This window comes from Rhinoderma darwinii, chromosome 5 (genome assembly GCF_050947455.1).
Source record: "Rhinoderma darwinii isolate aRhiDar2 chromosome 5, aRhiDar2.hap1, whole genome shotgun sequence".
NCBI classification, from domain to species: Eukaryota; Metazoa; Chordata; class Amphibia; order Anura; family Rhinodermatidae; genus Rhinoderma; species Rhinoderma darwinii.
The window spans coordinates 136,728,624-136,751,096 of NC_134691.1; the positions used below are offsets into that span (position 1 = coordinate 136,728,624).

The 22,473-nt window shown below is 40.7% G+C and overlaps 1 protein-coding gene across 5 annotated transcripts in view; it reads right to left on the reverse strand.

Moving 5' to 3' along the window:
• Window positions 1-237: 237 nt before the first annotated feature.
• CARMIL1 (capping protein regulator and myosin 1 linker 1) overlaps window positions 238-22,473 on the reverse strand; it is a 489,111-nt gene continuing 466,875 nt past the window's right edge. For all 5 annotated transcript variants that reach the window (XM_075826549.1, XM_075826548.1, XM_075826545.1 and 2 more), the window contains 8 exons: window positions 18,908-18,974; window positions 17,930-18,126; window positions 15,922-16,031; window positions 11,109-11,574; window positions 6,423-6,489; window positions 5,872-6,078; window positions 3,690-3,827; window positions 238-1,117 (listed from right to left, as the gene is read on the reverse strand). In XM_075826549.1, coding sequence (XP_075682664.1) covers window positions 954-1,117; window positions 3,690-3,827; window positions 5,872-6,078; window positions 6,423-6,489; window positions 11,109-11,574; window positions 15,922-16,031; window positions 17,930-18,126; window positions 18,908-18,974 — 1,416 coding nt within the window. In that variant the 3' untranslated portion in view covers window positions 238-953. The remainder of the gene's footprint in view (window positions 1,118-3,689; window positions 3,828-5,871; window positions 6,079-6,422; window positions 6,490-11,108; window positions 11,575-15,921; window positions 16,032-17,929; window positions 18,127-18,907; window positions 18,975-22,473) is intronic.

Below are 22,473 nucleotides of genomic sequence, written 5' to 3' on the forward strand. Positions count from 1 at the left end.
AACTGGTGTAAAAAAAAAATCCTTAGAGATCATAACAGATCTATAATGGATCCTGTAAAAACAGAAGCCATGACGTCATTGCGAATAGAGCCTATGACACTTTGCTTTTTACAGTTTGACATTGTAGGATGGCAGGTGGATGTTACAGATATTTGAAGATTTATATAAAATAATCATATACATTATATAATTTTACTGCATGATATGCCAAGAACTATTAATTACAAGGCAGAAAAGTAAAGTTGTAAAATTGTTTTATTGATACAAATATACATATAGATAAAACCCTCATAACCTGTAATATAAGTGAATATTTATGTTACTGTATTGTCAAAAAGATTTTTTCCCTCTATTTATTTACATGAGTTAGTCCTTTCCTTTCAAGAATGGTATAATAAAGCAAAATCAAAATGTTAAAACCTAGGACGGCATCTCAGACATTATTAAACCAAATTATATACGTTGCATCTGTCTATTCATTCCATTAAAAAGTTTCAGTTTATTGTGTCTTCAAGGGGTTTCAGTGCCTGTGCTTTTCCTTAAGTGCATGAAAGTATTAGTTTATGTACAAGCACAAGATGGAGACAAAAATCCTACCAGAGGATGTAAAAAGTTGATCCGATCATCATATATATATTTATATATGTACTTAGAGAAAGGTATTTACCATTTATACAAATCATTTTTCCTTCGTGTGCTCTATTACAATGTGCTGCGGCTTAAATACAGAAAAGACATGAGGCTGCTGACCGTTGTACCTTCTTAATCTACAAGTACTTGGTAAACCGTTAAAGTCAACTGAACCATTGCCTTGGGGAGTGTTGAGCATTCGCAAACTGGAGGACAAAGATATGCAAAGACGACAGGAGCGTAGTACTGGTCAAAGAAATCATACTAACTTAACATTGAAAGTAAAAGAAATTCAAGGTAATGTTACAGAATGTCTAAGAAGTTTAAATAAAAACAAATTCTTTATCGGCCTCCTCTCCGGAGTCACTGGATTTGCTGCGTTGATGAGAATCTTTACTTGATGACCTTGACTTTAGCTCTTGTCCGTCTGGAGACTGGTTGTGATTCTTTTTTGGTGATGAATCAGATGGAGTTGTTGGACGTGCCGCTGGAAAAATCACGGAAAAACATTATTAAACGAGACTGCCATACCCTTCTGTAGTAAGTCACATGCCAGACAATATTAAAATATGACCTAACCATAGCATTTTTGCTCTTACCACACAATGGGAGCTTCATAGAGAGAAAGAGACCATAGACACGGATATAAGAGAAGGTTAAAATACCAGATCCCAGCAGATTCAAACAAGACACAATGTTATAGACTAGAGCAAAATTTCCAACAGTGTCAGATTTTTTTTTTCTGCAATGGTCACAAGGTCACTATCTCTCCCATAGATACATGGAAGTGGCAGCATAGTGTAACCCTAGTCATATAGGAGAGAAGCCATCCTGCGTTCAGGAGGGGCGGCTTAGTATAATAATTGCACACAGATAAGGGGTCTATAATCGTGCCAGTCACCCGCTTACGTGTAGTTCATCATCCTACTGGTCACACCATTTCTACTATATTAGGCCAGCTGTGTAACAAATTCCAAGTGCAGACTTCCCCAAAGTTAGCTGCTTTAAAGAGGCTCTGTCACCAGATTTTGCAACCCCTATCTCCTATTGCAGCAGATCGGCGCTGCAATGTAGATTACAGTAACGTTTTTATTTTTAAAAAACAAGCATTTTTGGCCAAGTTATGACCATTTTCGTATTTATGCAAATGAGGCTTGCAAAAGTACAACTGGGCGTGTTGAAAAGTAAAAGTACAACTGGGCGTGTATTATGTGCGTACATCGGGGCGTGTTTACTACTTTTACTAGCTGGGCGTTGTGTATAGAAGTATCATCCACTTCTCTTCACAACGCCCAGCTTCTGGCAGTGCAGACACAGCGTGTTCTCGAGAGATCACGCTGTGACGTCACTCACAGGTCCTGCATCGTGTCAGACGAGCGAGGACACCGGCACCAGAGGCTACAGATGATTCTGCAGCAGCATCGGCGTTTGCAGGTAAGTCGATGTAGCTACTTACCTGCAAATGCTGATGCTGCTGCAGAATCAACTGTAGCCTCTGGTGCCGACACGATGCAGGACCTGTGAGTGACGTCACAGATCTGCACTGCCAGAAGCTGGGCGTTCTGAAGAGAAGTGGATGATATTTCTCATCAGAACGCCCAGCTAGTAAAAGTAGTAAACACGCCCCGATGTACGCACATAATACACGCCCACTTGTACTTTTACTTTTCAACACGCCCAGTTGTACTTTTGCAAGCCTCATTTGCATAAATACGAAAATGGTCATAACTTGGCCAAAAATGCTCGTTTTTTAAAAATAAAAACGTTACTGTAATCTACATTGCAGTGCCGATCTGCTGCAATAGCAGATAGGGGCTGCAAAATCTGGAGACAGAGCCTCTTTAAAACATTTTTTTTAGTAAATAATGTTTATAAATGACACATAAGTTTATGTAACAGTCAGCGTTGTCAGTTCTATTTTACAGTACATACAGTAGCTCTGTCCTAATGGAAATGCTCCCAGCATCCGCTTTATTGTCTATACATTTCTGCGCAGGAAATATGTGGTGGGAATGCTGAACATAGAGCGCCACCAAGTGTCTGAAACAATTACACCAAGTAAAAAAATAACGTCACTTTCCTACTGTAAATATAGCGTACAGAATGGTCTTCAAGAAATAATAAAGCAATTGTGATGCTCCTAATGCTCATAGATGTAGAACTGCTAAACACCATAAATATCCATCATAAGGGTCATGTCCCAGTGGCCTCAGCCATTTAGAACACGAGTGGGAATGGTCTTCCCGTAGGTGCCTATTTTCAGTATTTTGGCATATTTTATTTCTAATTAGTTTTGTAGAAAAAACTGATCTTAGCGGAGACTGAATAGGAAAATCATTCTCCATTCACACGCAGCTGTTTCATGGTGAGTTTTTATTTACAGAGCTTCCTGCTTTTTACCAGCATATGGCATGTTGTTTTGTAATGCCAGCATGCTATACAACTGAAACCGTTGGTATGTATCTAAATTTTCCCACAGTCAAGATTCCATTAAGATTAAGGCGAACATTCTGCGCCTAAATCCTGACAGAATCCGCTCACATTACGCGGCGCCAGAATTTGCACACTCAGAAAAACATTAATGTGAATTCTGTGCTGAAAATCCATGGATTAGCTTTATTGAATTACAATGGGGATAACCCGTGTGCAGATTCGCTGGCCAATACGCGGCAGAAATGTGTCAAATTCAGATTTTTGGTATGGATTTTATGAAAAATTTAAGCTGAAATTTGCCATAGGAAAACCCTGTGACATGTGAACATAGTCTAAATTAAATATAAATTCACTCATTCCCAGTCTGCAGTGGAGCTCACAACTTTTCTTTTTATATAGCAACATATAAATCATTTCCAATCTCATTGGTGGAATTATTTGAAGCAAAAGTCTAACAGACAAAATCATGCAGGATCAGAAGATTTCTAACCAAGACTATTTATAACGTATCTTTTTTTTTTATTCTAAAAAATGGTTGGAAAGGTAAATATAACAAGACACCTGGAGATTCTAGAAGAGAAAAATAACAGAATAAAAGTCTTCGTTCTGTATGCAGCCAATCATACCTTCATCAGGCGGCCTGGAAGAGGGTTGTGGGCTGCTGGGTCCATCTCGCTCCTTCTCTGATGGGGCCCTCTTCAGAACAGAAGGAAGAATGGTGGTTTTAGGGGAACAAGGTCCAGATGGAGATTCAGGGATTTCTTCTGTGAACATAGTACAATGTAATATAATTAATACTATATAATGGCAATACTGTACAACAGTAACAACGGAGTAATGCTCACATATCGTGCAACGCTCAGGACACATCTATTTTAGTAAATACTTGCATTCCCCATTATATAAAAATTCTGGGGCATCTTGTCTTAGAACTCTGCATTATCCTGTTCTTGTTATTACTCCAGTAAATGTCAACTGGGTGTTACCATTCCCCTTGCCAATAGGGTGTGTCCTTACATAGCACTGATTGGACAGTTCTAGACTAACCGTGCCAGATTGTGTACGGACACACCCTATCAACAAGGGCAATGGTGACACCCAATTGTCAATTTATTCATACATTTCCAGGAGGAATAACAGAGGAACGGCACAACATAGATTTCTAAGAAAAGATATTCCAGAATTGTTATTCCATGGAAAATCCAAATATTTACTAAAACAGACATGTCACGAGAACTCACCGGTCTTTTCTAAATGATTACAAATGTTTTCCTAGTCCTTTTCCGCCACAGCCATTTTTTTTTATTTTCATTTTCCCTTTTTCCTCCTCAAAAGCCATACATTTTTTATTTTTCAGTCGATATAGCCATATGAGGGCTAGTTTTTTTGCGAGACAAGTTGTAGTTTTTTCGAAAAACCATTTATTGTACAATATAATGCACTGGGTAACTGGAGGAAGTTTCTTTGTGGGGTGAAATGGGAAAAAAAAAGTTTTTTGTTTTTTTTTGTTTTTTACAGTGTTCACCGTGCGGTAAAACCAACATGTTAACTTTATTCTGGGGGTCAATAAAATTACGGTAATACCAAATTTATAGTTTTCTTTTATATATTTTAGTCCTTTTTTAAGGAAAAACTAGTTGTTAAAAATAAAATATATTTTGTGTCGTCCTATTCGGAAAGCCATAACTCTTATTTTTACGTAGATTGAGCGGTATTTTTTGCGAGGCGAGCTGTAGTTCTGACTTTTACGGACATGGGAATACCAGTTATGTTATTTTTAAAAAATTTCTTTAGGGGGAAATTATAATTTTTTTTAAACTTTTTATATTTTTAGCAGTATTTAACTTTTTTATTATTATTAGTCCACTAGGGGAATTGAACCAGCAATCGTTGGATTGCTTGCACGATATACTGTAATATTAATGTATTTCAGTAAATCGCGATTCTCAAATACTCCCATTAAGCTCTGTCTCAGGCATGGCTTAATAGGAGTACAAAAACATCAGACCTGGGGGTCTTCATTAGGCCCCCAGGCTGCCATGACTACCATCGGCAACCCACAATCGTGTCACAGGGAGGAGCGACAACGTCACAGAGGGCTACCCCCTGGTTCTAACGGCTTAGATGCAGCTAGGGGTTAAATTAATGGGATAGTCGTTACATTAAAGTGTCGGCTGTTTCAAACAGCTGACAGAAACTTATGATGTTGGCTCAGCCTGTGAGCCCGCTGCATAGTCCCCCACCCAACCTCTGCCGTATATATACATCGGATGTCGGGAAGGGGTTAAACTCAAGATCCCAAGCAGCAATTCATATCTTTGATGTAACCTCAACGACAGTTTCTCCCTATTAAAAGATACTTAAATGGGTTCTCCAGGACTTTTAAATTGGTGGCTTATCCTTTAGATCATCGTTATCGGATCGGTGGGAGTCCGACTCCCGGCTCCCGCACAGATTGGCTATGGCCTCTGCCGTGGTGGCTATGCCTAGAATGGCAGCTCCGGTCCCATTAAAGGCAATGAGACCGGGCTGAAGAGAACTACAATTCCATAAACAGCCGCTATGGAAGCGTACGGCGCTGTGCCTGTTAAAAAATGTAGAGGTGGTGGCGTTCATCGCAGCGTCCCCTATAGAACAGCTGGTGGTGCCGGTAATCAAAACTTTACGATCTACGGATTGGTCAATATAAAAGTCCCTACACCATAGTCCAGTATACCATAGTCCAGTGTTACGCTTCAGACAAACAAATCTGATTTATTTGCAAGTGAATTGAATGACTGTATTTCTAAGTAAGAAAACTGTTCTTACCAGTGCGGGAACCACTTCTGGGCTTTTGAGGCACAGTAGGGCGCGCTGTTAGGACAGGTTTGGAGGACTGAAGAGGAGGTTTTGGACTGGTTGGTGTACTAGAAGAACTCTTGGAACGTACACTGCCTTCTGACTTGACTTCACATTTGATGCTTTTTTCTGGACAAGAATTAGTAGAATCACCTCTGGTCATGGTGAATTTGGGAACTAAAAAAATTAAAACAGATCGGGTCATTGTATTTATACAAACATTAACAAATTACACACTTATCATAACTACAGATGAAGAAGCTAGTTGAATGATACTATAGGGTTAATATGACATCAAAGAGAGACATAGGTCAAAAGTTATGTGCAAATCCAAGTAATCAAGATCAACATCTAAATGTTGTCAAATGACATCACGAGTGCAAAGCAAAAACAGTACAGGGACATTACACGTCTGAAATGGTCAAATGGGTGGATGGAGTCAATGACCGGTCTTAAATGGTGTGTTGTAATATGTTTGCCGATTTATGATATAATCTATATAGTCATTAAACTGAACAAACCTGCTCCACTTCCATCTGCTTTCTCAACCTCCAATAAGTCTTTACTGCCAACATCACTTCCCAATTTCTGTTTGAGAGAAGGAGAGAAGCATTTAGTATAAATAATCCCTTTCAATGTGGCAGGTGTATTTTCACATGTTGTTTACCAGTTGCTTACTGGCACATACCCAGAATCAGGGTTCGATGTATTCCACCCATATGTTTATATACCAATTATAACACTTGGTAAACATTAATTCTCTGTAGTAGGTGCTAAAAGTAGTTACTAATGGGCATTATCAACCGATTTAAGTGGCTAATAATAGGACGGTAGGGGACAGGGGGCTGTAGTTTCTAGGCAACATTGATGGAGGAAAGGAAATCCAGAGATGCAGACCATATTGTATATAGAATTGAGTTGCAATAGGCGGCTTAAACAGTAGAGATTGAAAAAATAAAATAAAATACTGCAATATAAATACTGTAGCTGACCATATATATACACTATATATTATTGACACCTAAAAGCTGATCATGCTAAATTCCCACAAACTCAATGTTTTCCTATGGTAAACAAGGTCATTGTCAAACTCAAAAGGATTTTTTGGTGATCATCACTAGGTTGCTCTCTACCAAGTTTTCGATAGGGAGACATTGAGGTCACAACTCGCTAGCTACCAAATGTTAGAGATATATGATTGGATTCCAGACACCTAAAAGAAACCATAGAACAGACCACATGAAAGAGCATATAGATAAATGCAGTGTATAGAAAATAGTACAGTCCTTAACTAGGAGGTGAACATGTGAACATTACGATAAAACACTAGGTGGAGGTAAAGGACTGGAAACCATCATGACGGAGTATTTTACTGCTGCTAAGCTCTGTAGAAACAGATGTTGTGGTTGCAGACTTTCTGCAAGAACCATCAATTATTAAATGTTGTGCCATTTACTAGACTTAACATATAAAGAATTATCCCAGATCTCTGGTTAACAACGGGTCTTTGAGGATTGGTTCCTAAGGCTAAAAAAAAAAAATAATAATATAAGACTTCTCCATATCTGTTAGAATTTCATGAAATGCTTATGACACCCGACCAGGAATCAATGTTTGTCACTAGTAACATAAAAGATGTAGTAATAAAAGCAAACGACAAAGCAAATAACAGAAGAAGCATTGGATTAGAATACTTAAAGAGAACCTTTCACTACCCCAGACATGTGCAGCTGAGTGCACCATGTTATAGGCGCTGCTGCACAGACGCTGGAGCACTTTGAATTACCTGTCTATCCTCCGCCGTTCTGGAGATATTGGTGCCAATATTTTTGGTGGCCAATATGTAAACTAGCCCCTGTACTGTCAGTAGGACATTCCTGGACATGAAAAGGACAGGGGGGCGTGATACACTGATCTCGCGAGAGAGATGACACAGCAGAAGCCGCTCTGACACTGTCCGCAGCTAATTGGTCAGTCCTCCTGCCCTTTCTATGTCCAGGAACACCCCACTGACAGTACAGGGGCTAATTTACATATCGCGTGCCAATCATAACGCCACCTATATCTCCAGAACGGCGGAGGCTAGACTGCTGATTCAAAGTGCCCAAGAGTCGGTGCGGCAGCACCTATAACATGGTGCACATGTCTGGGGTAGTGAAAGGTTCTCTTTAAAGAGGCTCTGTCACCACATTATAAGTGCCCTATCGCCTACATAAAGAGATGGCCGCTATAATGTAGGTGACAGTAATGCTTTTTATTTAGAAAAACAATCTATTTTTACCACGTTATTAGCGATTTTAGCTTTATGCTAATTACTTTCTTAATAGATAACTGTGCGTGTTATTACTATTGACCAAGTGGGCGTTGTACAGAGGAGTGTATGACGCTGACCAATCGGTGACCAATCAGCATCATACACTTCTCTCCATTCATATAATCAGTACATAGTGATCCTACGTTGTTCACTATGTGCTGTCTTATACTGACACATTAACATTACTGAAGTGTTTAGACAGCGAATAGACATTCCCTCCAGACAGGACAGGATGTCTATTCACAATCCCGACACTTCCGTAATGTTTCTGTGGTACTTACAGCAGAGCAAAGCGTAAGCTCGCTGTAACCTGCCATTTACAGCGTGATCTTGCGAGATTACGCTTGCTCTGCTGTAAATACCACAGAAACGTTACGGAAGTATAGCGGCCATCTCCTTATGTAGGCGATAGGTCACTTATAATGTGGTGACAGAGGCTCTTTGAAGTGGATGATTCAGTGCGGCTATTCCTATTTTGCGTATGGTTTGTACACATCCATAAAGTAGATAGAAAAAAAAAAAAGAAAACACAAGGATCCTTCAGATACAGAAAATACCATTATAATCAGTGACGTGTGCTACCTGCATACACAACACACCAGCGCCTCAGAGTGGTTCTCCTGAGATGACAGTGTGGCAAAGGTTATATTGCTATATTAATTGGATATCTTGTATCAAGCTGTATCTTCTTTATAAAGACTTTGAAATAAAGTTTATTTTACAGGAAAACTGGTAAAAAAAAACATTAGGGAAATCATTCCAGTTGATATTTCCCCCTATGTTTTTAGTGATAGTGTATTTTCTGTGCAAGTGGAGTTTGCTAAAGAATGCTGTCCATTTGAACAGGGGCGTAACTAGGAAAGCCTGGGCCCCATAGAAAACTTTTGACTTGCCCCCCCCCTAGGTGCCACACGCAGACCCCCCTTATAGTGACCCCTGTAGATATAGCCCCCCTGTAGACAGTGTCACACCCCACTTGTAGATAGCACCCCCACCTCCCCCTTGTAGATCGTGGCATACAGCCCCCTCTGTAGATATCGCCATAAAGCCCCCATGTGTATAGTGGCATACCTCCGCCCTCCCTTGTATAAAGCGCCACACAAACCCCCTTCCTTGTATATAGCGCCACAGAGCCCCCCTTAGTAGATAGCTCCAAACACAGCCCCCCTACTATAGTGAAACAGAGCCCCCGTTGTAAATAGTGCCATACAGCTCCCCTCTTGTGTATAGTGCCACACAGCTCCCCTAGTAGATTGTGCCAACCAGCCCCCCCCTCGTATATAGTGGCACACAGCCCCCCTTGTATTTAGTGCCACAAAGCCTCCCCTTGTATATAGCGCCACACAGCCCCCTCTTAGTAGATCGCTCCACACACAGACCCCTGTAGATTCTGCCACACACCGCTCCCCTCTTGTGTATAGTGCCACACAGTTCCCCCTTGTGTATAGTGCCACACAGCTCCCCCCTTGTGTATAGTGCCATACAGCCCCCTCTTGTATATAGGGCCACAGAGCACCCCCTTGTATATAGTGCCACACAGCAGCCCCTTGTATATAGTGCCACACAGCAGCCCCTTGTATATAGTGCCACACAGCCCCCTGTAGATAGCGCCCCACACAGCCCCCTGTAGACAGCGCCACACAGACCTCCCCTTGTAAATAGTGCCATCTAGCCCCCCTAGTAGATAGCGCCACACAGTTCCCCCCTTGTATATAGTGCCACCCTGCTCTCCCTTGTATATAGTGCCACTCTGCTCCCCCCTTGTATATAGCGCCACCCTGCTCACCCTTTTATATAGCTCCTCCCTGCTCCCCCCTTGTATATAGTGCCACCCTTCTCCCCCCTTGTATATAGTGCCACCCTGCTCCCCCCTTGTATATAGTGCCACCCTGCTCCCCCCTTGTATATAGTGCCACCCTGCTCCCCCCTTGTATATAGTGCCACCCTTCTCCCCCCTTGTATATAGTGCCACCCTTCTCCCCTTGTATATAGTGCCACCCTGCTCCCCCTTGTATATAGTGCCACCCTGCTCCCCCCTTGTATATAGTGCCACCCTGCTCCCCCCATTGTATAGTGCCACCCTGCTCCCCCCCTTGTAGTGCCACCTTGCTCCCCCCCTTGTAGTGCCACCTTGCTCCCCCCCTTGTAGTGCCACCTTGCTCCCCCCCTAAATATATTGCCACAAAGCCCCCCCAAAAAACATTGTACTTACCTTGCCCAGTTCCCACGACGGACGGAGCGCTGCACATCCTACGGGCGGGACGCATGCGCAGACCATCGTGATGCAATGACATCATCACGCCGGCCTGCACAGGGAGTCTTCCCAGCGCCTTATAGGCTGCAGGCCTAACGTGGCCTGCAGCCTATAAAATTAATTTGTATCTGCGTCCTGAGGACGCAAATACAAGTGAATGTGGTTGTCGCCAGCTCCGGGGCCCCCTCCGGTGCTAAGGACGATACCGGGCATGATGGGGCTCGTGCCACCCGACCCATAAATGTTAGGGGCCGGGCGGCATGGGCCCCGTAGTGGCGTCGCTACTTCTTTAGCAACCATAACAGCTACTAGCGGCGCCACCGGGCATGGGGCGGGGCCATGTCGGCAGGCAGCACAGGCCCCCTCATGCTGCCGACCCCATAGTAGTCGCTACGGCTGCTACAGCGGTAGTTACGCCACTGCATTTGAAGTATAGACATAAATGTCCTGCTGTGGCAAATTGCAGATTTCTAGGAGGTACAATAATGTCTGTTTGAACAAAGAGTTTATGGATGCTGCAACATCATTGGTGTATATGATACAAGGAAAAAGTATATTTGAGGTAACCTAAAACTTCATGCAGACTTCATCATATCACATGATTGTCCAAAGCAAATATTTTACATCTGAACCACATACCTTATTTGCTGCTCTTCTTTCCTGTTTTGCTTTCATCTCTGCTAACAATCCACTCCCCATCACTTGGACACCATATCTCCTTCCACTCTGCGGACTGCTTTTGCTGTCGATCCGCTCAGTCTTGCCACAATCGTCAAGCTGCAAATTCTCTTCTAAAGAGTCTGGTGTTTTTACTTCCTCTGACCTCTCGGTACTACTGCTGGGTCCGCTGCTCCCAGCACTGGCACTGGAACTCACAGCTCCATTGCCATCAGTCACTTTATCCTTTTTACTTGTGTCAGGAGCAGGACTTTTAACAGATGGCCGAGGAGACAGAGGTTCTTCAGTGACTATAACAGTCTGCGGACGTTCTGACTTGGATCTGGATTTAATGAGATTTAGAAAGCCACTTTTTCTGGATTCTCGTTTCTTTTTTTCTTCACCCTCATTAATGTCTTGGGATTCTCCTCCTTTCAGGGAATGTTTTCTGTAAAACAAGACATAAAAATAATTGTTATTTAAAAAAAAAAAAAAAAAAAAAAAAAAAGTGCAAATGCATCTGATCATTTAAGACTTGAACTCCGCACATATTGAAAATTAAAAACTTCAGTGCCCTTAGATACTCATATATATTAGTTTTGTGTGACTCCTCCTGTCAAACCACAGGTGTTTGTGCTGCAGACCTCTCCTTCTGCCTAATTAACTAACAGCAAGTTGTTGTCATTGTCTACCATGCTACAGTGAAGCTGCAGCCCGGTCACAGTCATTTACCACACTTCAAACAATGTAGAGATAGACTGCTTGCTTGAATCAGTGCTAAGGCTGCTGTGTTTACAGGGATCTCAAAGTAACTCATTTTAAATGCTAGATACCTGAATTTATACACGGATGTAAATATCCAAAAAGTGATTTTTCAGTGGATCACTAATAATTTACTAACAATTTTGAATTAGCCAAGTCACATCTTCATTTGTCTAGTCAAGTACCGTGGGTGTGTAAATTGATGACAAATATTTCAATTTTCCAAATTGACCTCTCTCTGATTGATCTAACTCCACTTTAATCTTTCGGTACGTATGCGAAACTGCTGGAATTTCACTTGTGAGTTTAGTGAAAAGTTTAGGTTCACTTCTGGTTAATTCCCTGATACCGTTCTAATTTCTCACTTTACTATTGGGAGACGTTTGATAATCGGTTTTAGATACTGCCGGGAGTTCAAATTGTTTATGCCATTCCCTGATGCATAAGTGATTGTTCGTGTAAGGTGAATTTACATTTCAAAATAAGATATTCAAGAAGAATTTATAACTATATTACAGTAGAATTAAAGGCTTTTCAGCTTTGCAAATGGTCTTAAAATGTTCCTAATGTTTAGTGCCTACAGTCCCTATACAAACTATATGTTTCTATGGTAACAGACAACAAACAAACCCTGTGTAGTCTAATCCTGCAGTCAGGTAATGGATGGAGGATCACCTATCGCACAACTAATGTGTGAGAGGTAGACCACAATGGTGTACACCACCTAGATAAGTGGAGGAATGAGGATAGGAAAGGGGATTGGGACAAGTATGTGGTCTATTCATAATTAACTTTTATTAGTATATTAAAATTGAACAAATTGTATTAAGATGCCTGAGTATGCAATTGAGTATGTGTGAGTGACCCCCAACCTCACATACCCTAGGGCCAATGGGATGGTATGCCAGTATATGTTGAACCACAAAGATTAATTTAGCTGCTGTCTGTATGAACGAGCTGCACTGTCATCTGTGGGGACCTAGTAGGGTTGTCCCCATGTAGTATCACACTGCATTGATTATCACAGAATATAAGTAATTCTCATGTAAAGCTATGTTTAATGCTTAGAACCTACTGTCTTCTGCAGCGATGCCCCTGTAAATTGACTGGGACTATGCTGTGGGACAGCAGTGAGTTTAAACTGTATTGTGAACAGTGTTGTTGTGACTGAAGGCTCTGACTGAATCAGCAGAGCGTGGACGCAGCGTTTAGAACCTACTGTCTATTACAGCGATGCCCCTGTAAAATGACTGGGACTATGCTGTGGGACAGCAGTGAGTTCTAAACTGTATTGTAAATAGTGTTGTTGTGCCTGAAGACTCTGAATCAGCAGAGCGTGGACGCAGCTGGCTCCACCTAACTCGTGGTGGGGAACGAGACAACCCTGCGGGGGTTATTCCAGAGGGTCGTCCCCTGACCGGGTGAGCCGCTGCAAAAACGTCCCTGGTTGTGAACAGGACAGCGAGGAAACGAAGGAATGTACAGCCGGTGAGCGACAAGTCACGCTCGGCTGTTAGAGTGAAGGACCGCGAGTTCTCGTACAATTCTCGCGGGATCTTGTTAGTGTGCTGGCAGAGTTGCTGGCCACTCCGATCGGAAGGCAAGTTCAATCACAGGTAAGCAGTGGTTACATTGTATATAAAGGCCAAATGATTGCACCCAGGTAATTTAAAAAGGAGACTATGCAGCAGACGCGCGTTTCGCCAGCATTCTGGCTTCTTCTAGGGGTGGGAGGCCGCCATTGAACCGTCCTATAAATAGGGTCCTGGTTGACTGACAGCCTAATCACCCAATCAAAGGCTTAAGGTCCAAATTCGTATGTATTCGTTGTACATGGGGACAACCCTACTAGGTACCCACAGATGACAGTGCAGCTCGTTCATACAGACAGCAGCTAAATTAATCTATGTGGGTCAACGTATACTGGCATACCATCCCATTGGCCCTAGGGTATGTGAGGTTGGGGGTCACTCACACATACCCAATTGCACCTCAGGCATCTTAATACAATTTGTTACATTTTAATATACTAATAAAAGTTAATTATTAATAGACCACATACTTGTCCCAATCCCCTTTCCTATCCTCATAAATCCTGCAGTCATATTGCAATTCGTCTGTCCTCTACTTCTTCCTTACATACAAATGTATGTTAGTAAGAATTTGGGGACAGATGTGCAATATGATTGATGGCTAAGACTACACCGGACCAGTTTGTTGCCTGTTACCATGGAGATACATAGGCTTATTTAGGAGCAATAGACACAAAACTATAAGACATTTTGAATGAAGACCGCGAATGAAGACTATTTGCAAAGTTGCTTAATTTTTCATTTTAGATGTATCCGAACAATTTCAATTAATTGGATGCAAAAATGTACACAGTCTGAGACTGAACAGCTTGCGACCAGGCTAATAAATATGATTATCATTTTAAAAAGGCATGTATATCCAGATCTTTTTGACCTAATCTGTATTTTTTTTAAGCTGATCTGCTATTATATAGCGCACGACAAATCTATTGATGATTGGACATTGTCAGAACATTTACACTACGTTACTATTCAGCCGCCATTTCCAAAGTGAGCATAGCACCATCCCTGCATTCAATGAACAAACCTATTTGACCTTTCAAAAAAAAAAAGTGAGCCTGCTACCTAAACAAAACGTGCCAATGCCATAATATTTTAGTAAAAAGTATAAAAAAAAACAACTTTAAAATATCCAAATATTTAATATTTCTGGCTAATTATAAAACATACACTCCACAGTAGGAATTTCCAATCATTTGGTATGTCACTAGGCAACATAATCTTTCAATATTCACCGAGAAATGTATTTTTCATTGTAATCAATATGCACTTGCTGGCTGCTCAAACAGTGTGAAGAGAGGCACTTGCAAAGGGATTTCACAGTATGCCCTAAGCCTGTATTGAAGTATCAATTAAGTGTTTTGCTTTTGCCCTTTAAATTTCCAAAAACGGTCATTTTGCTTTGCTCAATTATGAATGTTTCTGAGAAAAGGCAAGATATGTTGTACTCAATATGGTGTACTTGAACAAGAGTAAAGGAACGGTCATACAAAAACTATTGGCATGGACATAAAAAGCCTTAAAAGTTATTAGTGAAAATCAACTCTTAATTAAAATGAAAAGTTATAAATAAAATGAAAGTGAAATTAGTGTTCTGGATTTACATGATATGGATATATACATTGCTTAGATGTAAAATGTATTCTCTGAAGCATAAAAGCAATGCAGCTAAAGAAATGGAATCTCTCTAGAAGCCGGAACTGGGCAAAAGCCAGGGTCAGTCTGTTAGTTTAGCGTGCGGTGTACGAGATTTTACGGATACGCGTGGTTTTATCATATCAGTTGTGAGTATAATAACTCGAATTTGTTTCTTACAAGCGTGGGGCAATACTATAATGTCACATTTTATTTGGCCTAGAACAGGTGAATCTTTTCCTAACTGTTGATTGTGATGTGAGGACGAACCTCTGGTCTCCGCACACCTTGTGTAGGTTGCTCACACCCATTGTCTGTTCCACATGTTGTATCTACTCCGAATGAGAAAGCAAGCTTGGGGCCTTCCCGTGTGAATACGGTCCCAGCATGGTCTTCGATTTAGCGAAAGTTTGAGCGGTGAAGTACATATGTTTATCGATTTAACTCTGTAATGCTTCAAAACAAATACAAATGTTTTCTGCAAACTGCATGCTTCAGAACTTAGCAGTCATAATTTTGTCAGTGTGTTTGGTCTATTGATTCATACCCGAATTCTTTTGCAGTGTGACATTCATAATTCAAAATAATGGCACCAAGGCCATGTGCATTACATGAACAGTCAAGTGATTTCAATGGGAACAGTGAAATGCTATTTTTATCCTGTGGTGGTGCTGCAAGGGCATTGAACACTTGCTTTCAGGTTCCCCACAAATTATAGCTGATCGCTGGAGAAGCAGCAGGACACCCCGAGACCAAGTTTTTCTAATAAAAAGATTTGGACAAAGCCCACAATCGATTTAACTTACTTTGAATCAAGTCTGGTCACCTTCTTGCTGAAAAACTCATCTATACCTTCATCTACTCTAGGTATCAGGCCATTCTGATCTCCGTCAGAGGCGGCTTCAGCTCCAAGTTGCTGGAAAATTATAAACCGGAAGAGGTTAAAGTGAGTTTTCAAGCAAATCTATCATATGCAGGACGCAACAGGAAAAACACTTTGTTCATTAGGAGGAAAGCATAATGAATTATGTAGTATGTAAACATCTAAATATATATTAACAGCATATAATGTACGTCTGATGCCTATGGAAACCATACGAAACAAATATTTAAGGAGGTACGTATGAAACCAAAATCTTCCCTGTTAATGAAATGTATGCCTTTTCTCTTTAGATTTGTCAACTACAGAACAGCAGCTCTGCTTACATCAGCAGGTGTGGACAAATATCAGGCACTGTTTGTGGCTTACATAAGCTGTACCCAGAACATTGAGCCAAATCCTAAATGGACAATCTTTAAACAAAGCTTAAAGCAGATCTGTCATCAGAATATGCTGCCCTATTTAAGTTCAGCATATTATAATGAGAGGTCCGCAGGGCTATTATACTAAATGAAGAAAAAAAATATTGGGGTACTTGGTTAATCGATACTAAGAAAGAAGGTGGTGTATTCATAAGGAAAGCGCGTTCCTCCTCACACCAATGATTGACGGTGGCTATTTATCTGCATGTATACAATATGGCGGTCAATCATTGGTGAAGAGGCGGGGAGAGCACTGGGTTCACGAATACATAGATAAATCTGCGGCACAGTTCTCAAATTTATAAGTGAAGTGTTATCTTAAAGCAGAACTGTAATCAGAATATACTGCTATATGTAGATACAAAGCGGTTGTCAATCATTGGTGGTGAGGGTGAGCCCGTTGTATTCTTTCATAGTGGCGATTAGTCAAACATCACTATATTTTTTGGTGCGGTTTGATATACCTCAGTTGACCTGTCATCGTCTGAATCTGCCCTTAAAAAGAACAGCATATTCCGATTACAGACCCACTTTAAAGTAACATAATGCCTATAAGTTTGTGCACTATGGGACAGATTTATCAATGTATCCTGCTGTAAATACATAGAAAAATACGGAGTTTGTGCGAAATCTCAAATTTATGAATTCCATGCACCACTGTTTCTAACATATTCTGTTGCTTAATATGCACACGCTGCATTGAGGAAAAGACTGGCACACCCCTCAGATCGTTTGCCAGTAATAATACATTACCTGTTGCCAGTTTAAATATACAGCTTTATTTGATTAAAATTGAATTTCGTTCGTGCTAGTAATTATTAGGGCCATGCACAAAACCAATAATGGTGAATCATACAGAAGTATTAACAGATTAAACCAAACAAGATCATGTCAAACCAAAAAAAAAACTTACATTTTAAGGTGGGTAACATAAGTACTGAAAGCTGTTTAAATGGAAGTTAAAAGTTGTGTTGACCTTTGATTGATTCACCTTTTACATGGGCCAATAATCAGGCAAATGCTCGTTCATAGAACGCACGTTGCTCATAATTGCCCTGTGTAAACAGGGGAACGATCCGCAGATGAACGAGCAAACGCTGGTTCATCGTTTTGTTTTTAGAACTAAAAATATTATCGTTGTCAGCAGCACATCTCTCTGTGTAAACAGGGAGACGCGCTGCCGACATAATAATAATGTATAGGGATGAGTGATCGGAGTAACGAGTGCTCGTCCCCATACTAGCTCATTGTGACAGGAGTAAACGAGCACCGATCAACGAGCTGTCTCATTGATCGGCGCTCGTTTAAACGGGCCAGGACTGGCAGTGTAAGAGGACCTTTAGAATGTACTGTATTGTCTTCTATCACAACAAAAACCTTACCATTTTACTATCCAGTGTTTGGAAGGCAATAAAAGGTTAAATAGATGTTTACTGGTGAAGTGGGAATCTCAATCATGAGAAAAAGATGCAGAAACAGATACAAACATACTAAATAAAAAAGCATACTAACATTGGATTTGCTGGGTTGCTGTTTCTTCATTCTCTTTGGTCGTAATTTAGTGAAGTGCTCAAGCTTTTTCCCTTCTTCTGATGGCAGCTCTGCTATGACACTGGATGATCGCTTATCTTGCTTGTAGGAAGGGTAGGGAGGGTCTTCAATGTGTATTGGTACATCTTCAAGGGCCTTGTCCAGGTCAAACTCCATTTCTTGAAAAAGCACAAGTAAATAAGACGATGAACCCTAAAACTTTTTAGCCGTCTCATGGGCCAAAGTAATCTTATATATATTTTCGAAAGTTTGTTTGAAGCCCGATTTTTCATTGGTTTAAAATGGATCATACTAACAGGATGTGCCAAGGGGGAAGTTGTCTTTATTCCTACATAATATTGATTGTTATGGATTCTTTCTATCATCTCCAACCTATAATAACACACACTTCTTATGTACCATTTTTTATTATTATTATTATAAGCTGGGCACACATTGCGGTTATCGCATACACCACTACACACATTCACTTTCCCTGGAGCGGAATCGTTCCATGTTATTGGACTTGGTGTCCGTCGTACTACGCATGCGCAGGGAGCCGCGCCTTGTTTCTCCTAGTGTCGGCCGCAGGCGCATGCGCACTGGGTACGGGAGGTGTGATGCTTGGTCCTGCCCCTAGCCGTCGCATTGGGCATGCGCAGAGGGCCGCGATATGGGGTGGCCCTGGCGCGTTGTGCACGGGTGGGTGTTCTCGTGCTGCACTGGGCATGTGTCCAGTCCCGCGTCGTGCAACATGGCACCGGTGTCTGACCGATACGCATGGCGCTCTTACGGACGCCATCTATACCGTACGTCAACCTCTCGAGCAATGCTGGGTATAAAAGCTAGTAAAAAACATTATACATGTGATTCTGTGCTGTGCATTCAGTCATTCATATTCATTCATAGGTTATTCAAATGCTTTCCAAAGCCAACCCAACATTTGTTCAATATACTCACCAAAAGCTCTGGACACAGGACGAAGCATTCTGCTGTGAATACTCTTTCTCTTGGACTTGGGAGTCATCTGCAATTATTACATAAATAGTTCACTGTAAACGCACACAAACTACTTTTATGGTGAATGTAGATTTCTAGTAAGAACATAATATCAAGACATAAAACACAAGCAATAAAGATGGATGGTTTACAGAGGCTTAATGCTGGAGTACAGTGAAACGAACACTGCCTCAGTAAATATTTTCATATATTACAAAGACAATACAGATACACAGTAAAGTCCATTTCTATCCAGTACAGAAATACCGGGTGACTGAGGAGTCACACCTTGCTGACCAAGGTCTTCCTGAGGAGCAGCTTAATGGAAAGGTCATGGATCACTTCTCCTTAATACCATTTTTCTATGTTATGAAAAATAGAATTGTCAGCACTTTGTTAAACATTATACGCTATTTACTAGATACATAGGAACATAATATGTGCATAGAAATATAATCCATCATTGGGAACACGCAAACTACATAATGCATATGCTTTTCCTTCCTTGTGATAAACAATCTTTTCAGACTGAATCTTTTTTGTAGTATGTTTTTATCTGTGTATTATAGGTTATTATTAGTGCTAGTTGGACTAGTTGCCGCAAAAATATAAATGAAATAAAATCAAGCGGGTGTTCGGTTTTCTATTTATTTTTTTTGTAGATTTTCTAAATTGTTTATGAAATAAAGTGTAATTTAGACTTCATAGTAAGCTTACTGTCCGAATAATATAGTTAGTAGCTCACCTTTAATGTCAAAAAGTATATATTGCAACGTGTGTAACAGCGGCTCCTCAGTGCCGCCAATGCAAAACTTCCTATTATATAAACGCACACAATTGTAATTGCTGTATGCTTCAGGCTTTATATAGTATCAAAAGATAAAAGATTAAAAGTCTTCAATCTATGTTGGCTAGGTTTGTTTGGCAAGACAAACCACCGAGGGTCGCGAGGTCAACATTATCTAGACAGAGGGGAAAGGGAGGGTTGGGCCTCCCGATACTTAAAGATTACTATATTGCTACACAAATATCTACATTAAAACACTGGTGGGTGGGGGGATGTAGGGAAGAATTGGGTCCACATCGAAACATCTATTGCTCCCAAACATAACTTGAAAGCACTTCTCATTAGCTCATTATGGGGGCTCCCGCCTCCGGAAAATTTGCATCCTATTATGCGCAATTCGATAGATCTATGGTGCCAACTTCACGCTTCCTCTAGTAACCAAGCTTCCACACTAACATTGTTAGCTCCTCTAGAAGCCTTGGAACTTATAGTGAGAGATTTGGACCTACATAGATGGAAACAGGGTACTCTTAAATCGGTGTCACAGTTATATGACAAAGGGCAACTATTAACCTTCCCTGATCTGTCCAATACATTCCAGATCCCTAGGACAGAATGCTTCACGTACTTGAGAGTTAAGCACTTCCTAGATAGCCTGCAGAGTTCACCTATTAGTCTAAACTGGGATCTTATCTCAATATTTCAGATACCGTCCGCAGCCTTTAAAACACTGAGGCCTATTTATGACCTGATTGGAGAGAAATCGGACTTTGTTAAGTCCCCATGCATATTGGCATGGGAGAAAGATTTGGGACAGTCATTTCCAGAAACAACATGGTGCAAAGCGACTGCTTACACTGCAGAAAATTTTAAATGTACCTCACATTATGAAGCTGCCATGAAAACTCTCCTAAGGTGGTACTATACTCCGGACAGATTATGTAGAATATTCCATAACACTACAGCTCTATGCTGGCGAGGCTGCGGACAGGTGGGCTCTCTGCTACACACGTTGTGGTCATGTCCTCTTGTTAAGGCTTATTGGGTCAAGGTTTATGACCTTATATCTGAAATAACAGGAATTACACTAGTGCAATCACCTACACTCGCGTTACTGTTCCTGAATATACACATGATCCCTCTGAGCCAGAGAACCTTGATAGGCCATATTCTGCTGTCAGCCAAACTGGCTCTTACAAGATATTGGAAAACCCAGAAAATTCCTCATATGTCTGAAGTAATCGCCCTTCTTAACAACACGTATAACTGTGAGAAGACACTTTCATTCAGTGTGTTTGGGAAAAGAATGGAGGAGAAGTGGAAATCATGGGCACTGAGTGCCAACTGTGTAAAGTACTAAATAGACCTTTTTATACCAGATGCCAATTGTGTGTGCACTGTTTTTGTTAAGTTGATTGGTTATTTCTCCCTTATTCAGGGGTTGACGCAGGACCGTCCTAGAATTAAGATCACATGATGCAACTGCATAATACATTTCTTGCCTGCATATTGTAATTTAATTCTCCTACTATGCAACTAGGAGCTATGATGGTTCTTGATGTATGTCAATGTATCTTATTTTTGGTCTTAATAGAGGAGATATTTCTGTCTGTATGATGTTATATACAAAACACAATAAAAACCTTTGTTATAAAAAAAAAAAGATAAAAGATTGTTTGTATACATTAAGTACTTTAGGCTTCTTAAAGTTTATGCTTATGGCAATCTCTACTTATTGTGTTCCATGCCCTCGGACTTCCTCTATGAATCCATTAATAAGTTGTCAATACACTTATAATAGCTGTTAGCTATTCTTCCTGACTCCCCCATACACATGAATGTGTGGCTTATCTCCTGCAGGAAAAAAGGATCAAGCTTGTGGAGGGTCAGGACACCCCCACACACATTAGATTGTCAACTGATCCTACCAAAATCGGCGGGTTTGGTTGACTTTTTCATCTGATGTGTACGGGCACCATCACATGTACTTTCCCAATGTAAAGTGTAATTACTTTGTTGTCAGTATGCTAGTAAGTAAACAGAAGCTGGATATTGGTCAACCCCAACCTGAGAGATCATCCGTAGTAGTGAAACATGGAAGAAATGATATTGCTTGGGGACAGAGTAGACAAATTTTAGATAAACAGGGCCATGGCTAGAAATCATATGGCGACACTACATGCCTATGGTCAATGCTCACTAAACATTGTATAGGAATCAAGAGTCAATTTAGAAAGTATCCCATATGTAAAGAGCTGAGAGATTTAAAAAAAAGCTCCAAATATACAGCAACATTTTGATTAACAATTACGAGTTTTTATTTGATTAATTCTAACAAAAGCAGGTGTCTTTAGGTGTTTACCATATAAGAACAAGTGTTGGATTATGGCATACTATAATAAAAGGAAAAAATACATTATAAAATAAAATGACCATGTATTTATTTTGTATTGATGAAAGGTGTCTATATGGTTTAGCAGCAGCTCAATAGCGGTGGGACTGCAGATCAAAGACTATTGATCTGACACAAGAAATGATATTAGCCTCAAATATTTTAGGAGAGCAGCACACAGCCATGGTGGAAGCAATTTACAACCTGCCCTTTTTTCGTAGGATGTCCATAGACATCACACTAGCATACCAGAATTTATTTTTAGTACATTTTAAGACATAGACCAGACATACATCTGAAAATAGAAAATATTATCAAAGAAGTTTGCCACACTCGCCCATGCATTCT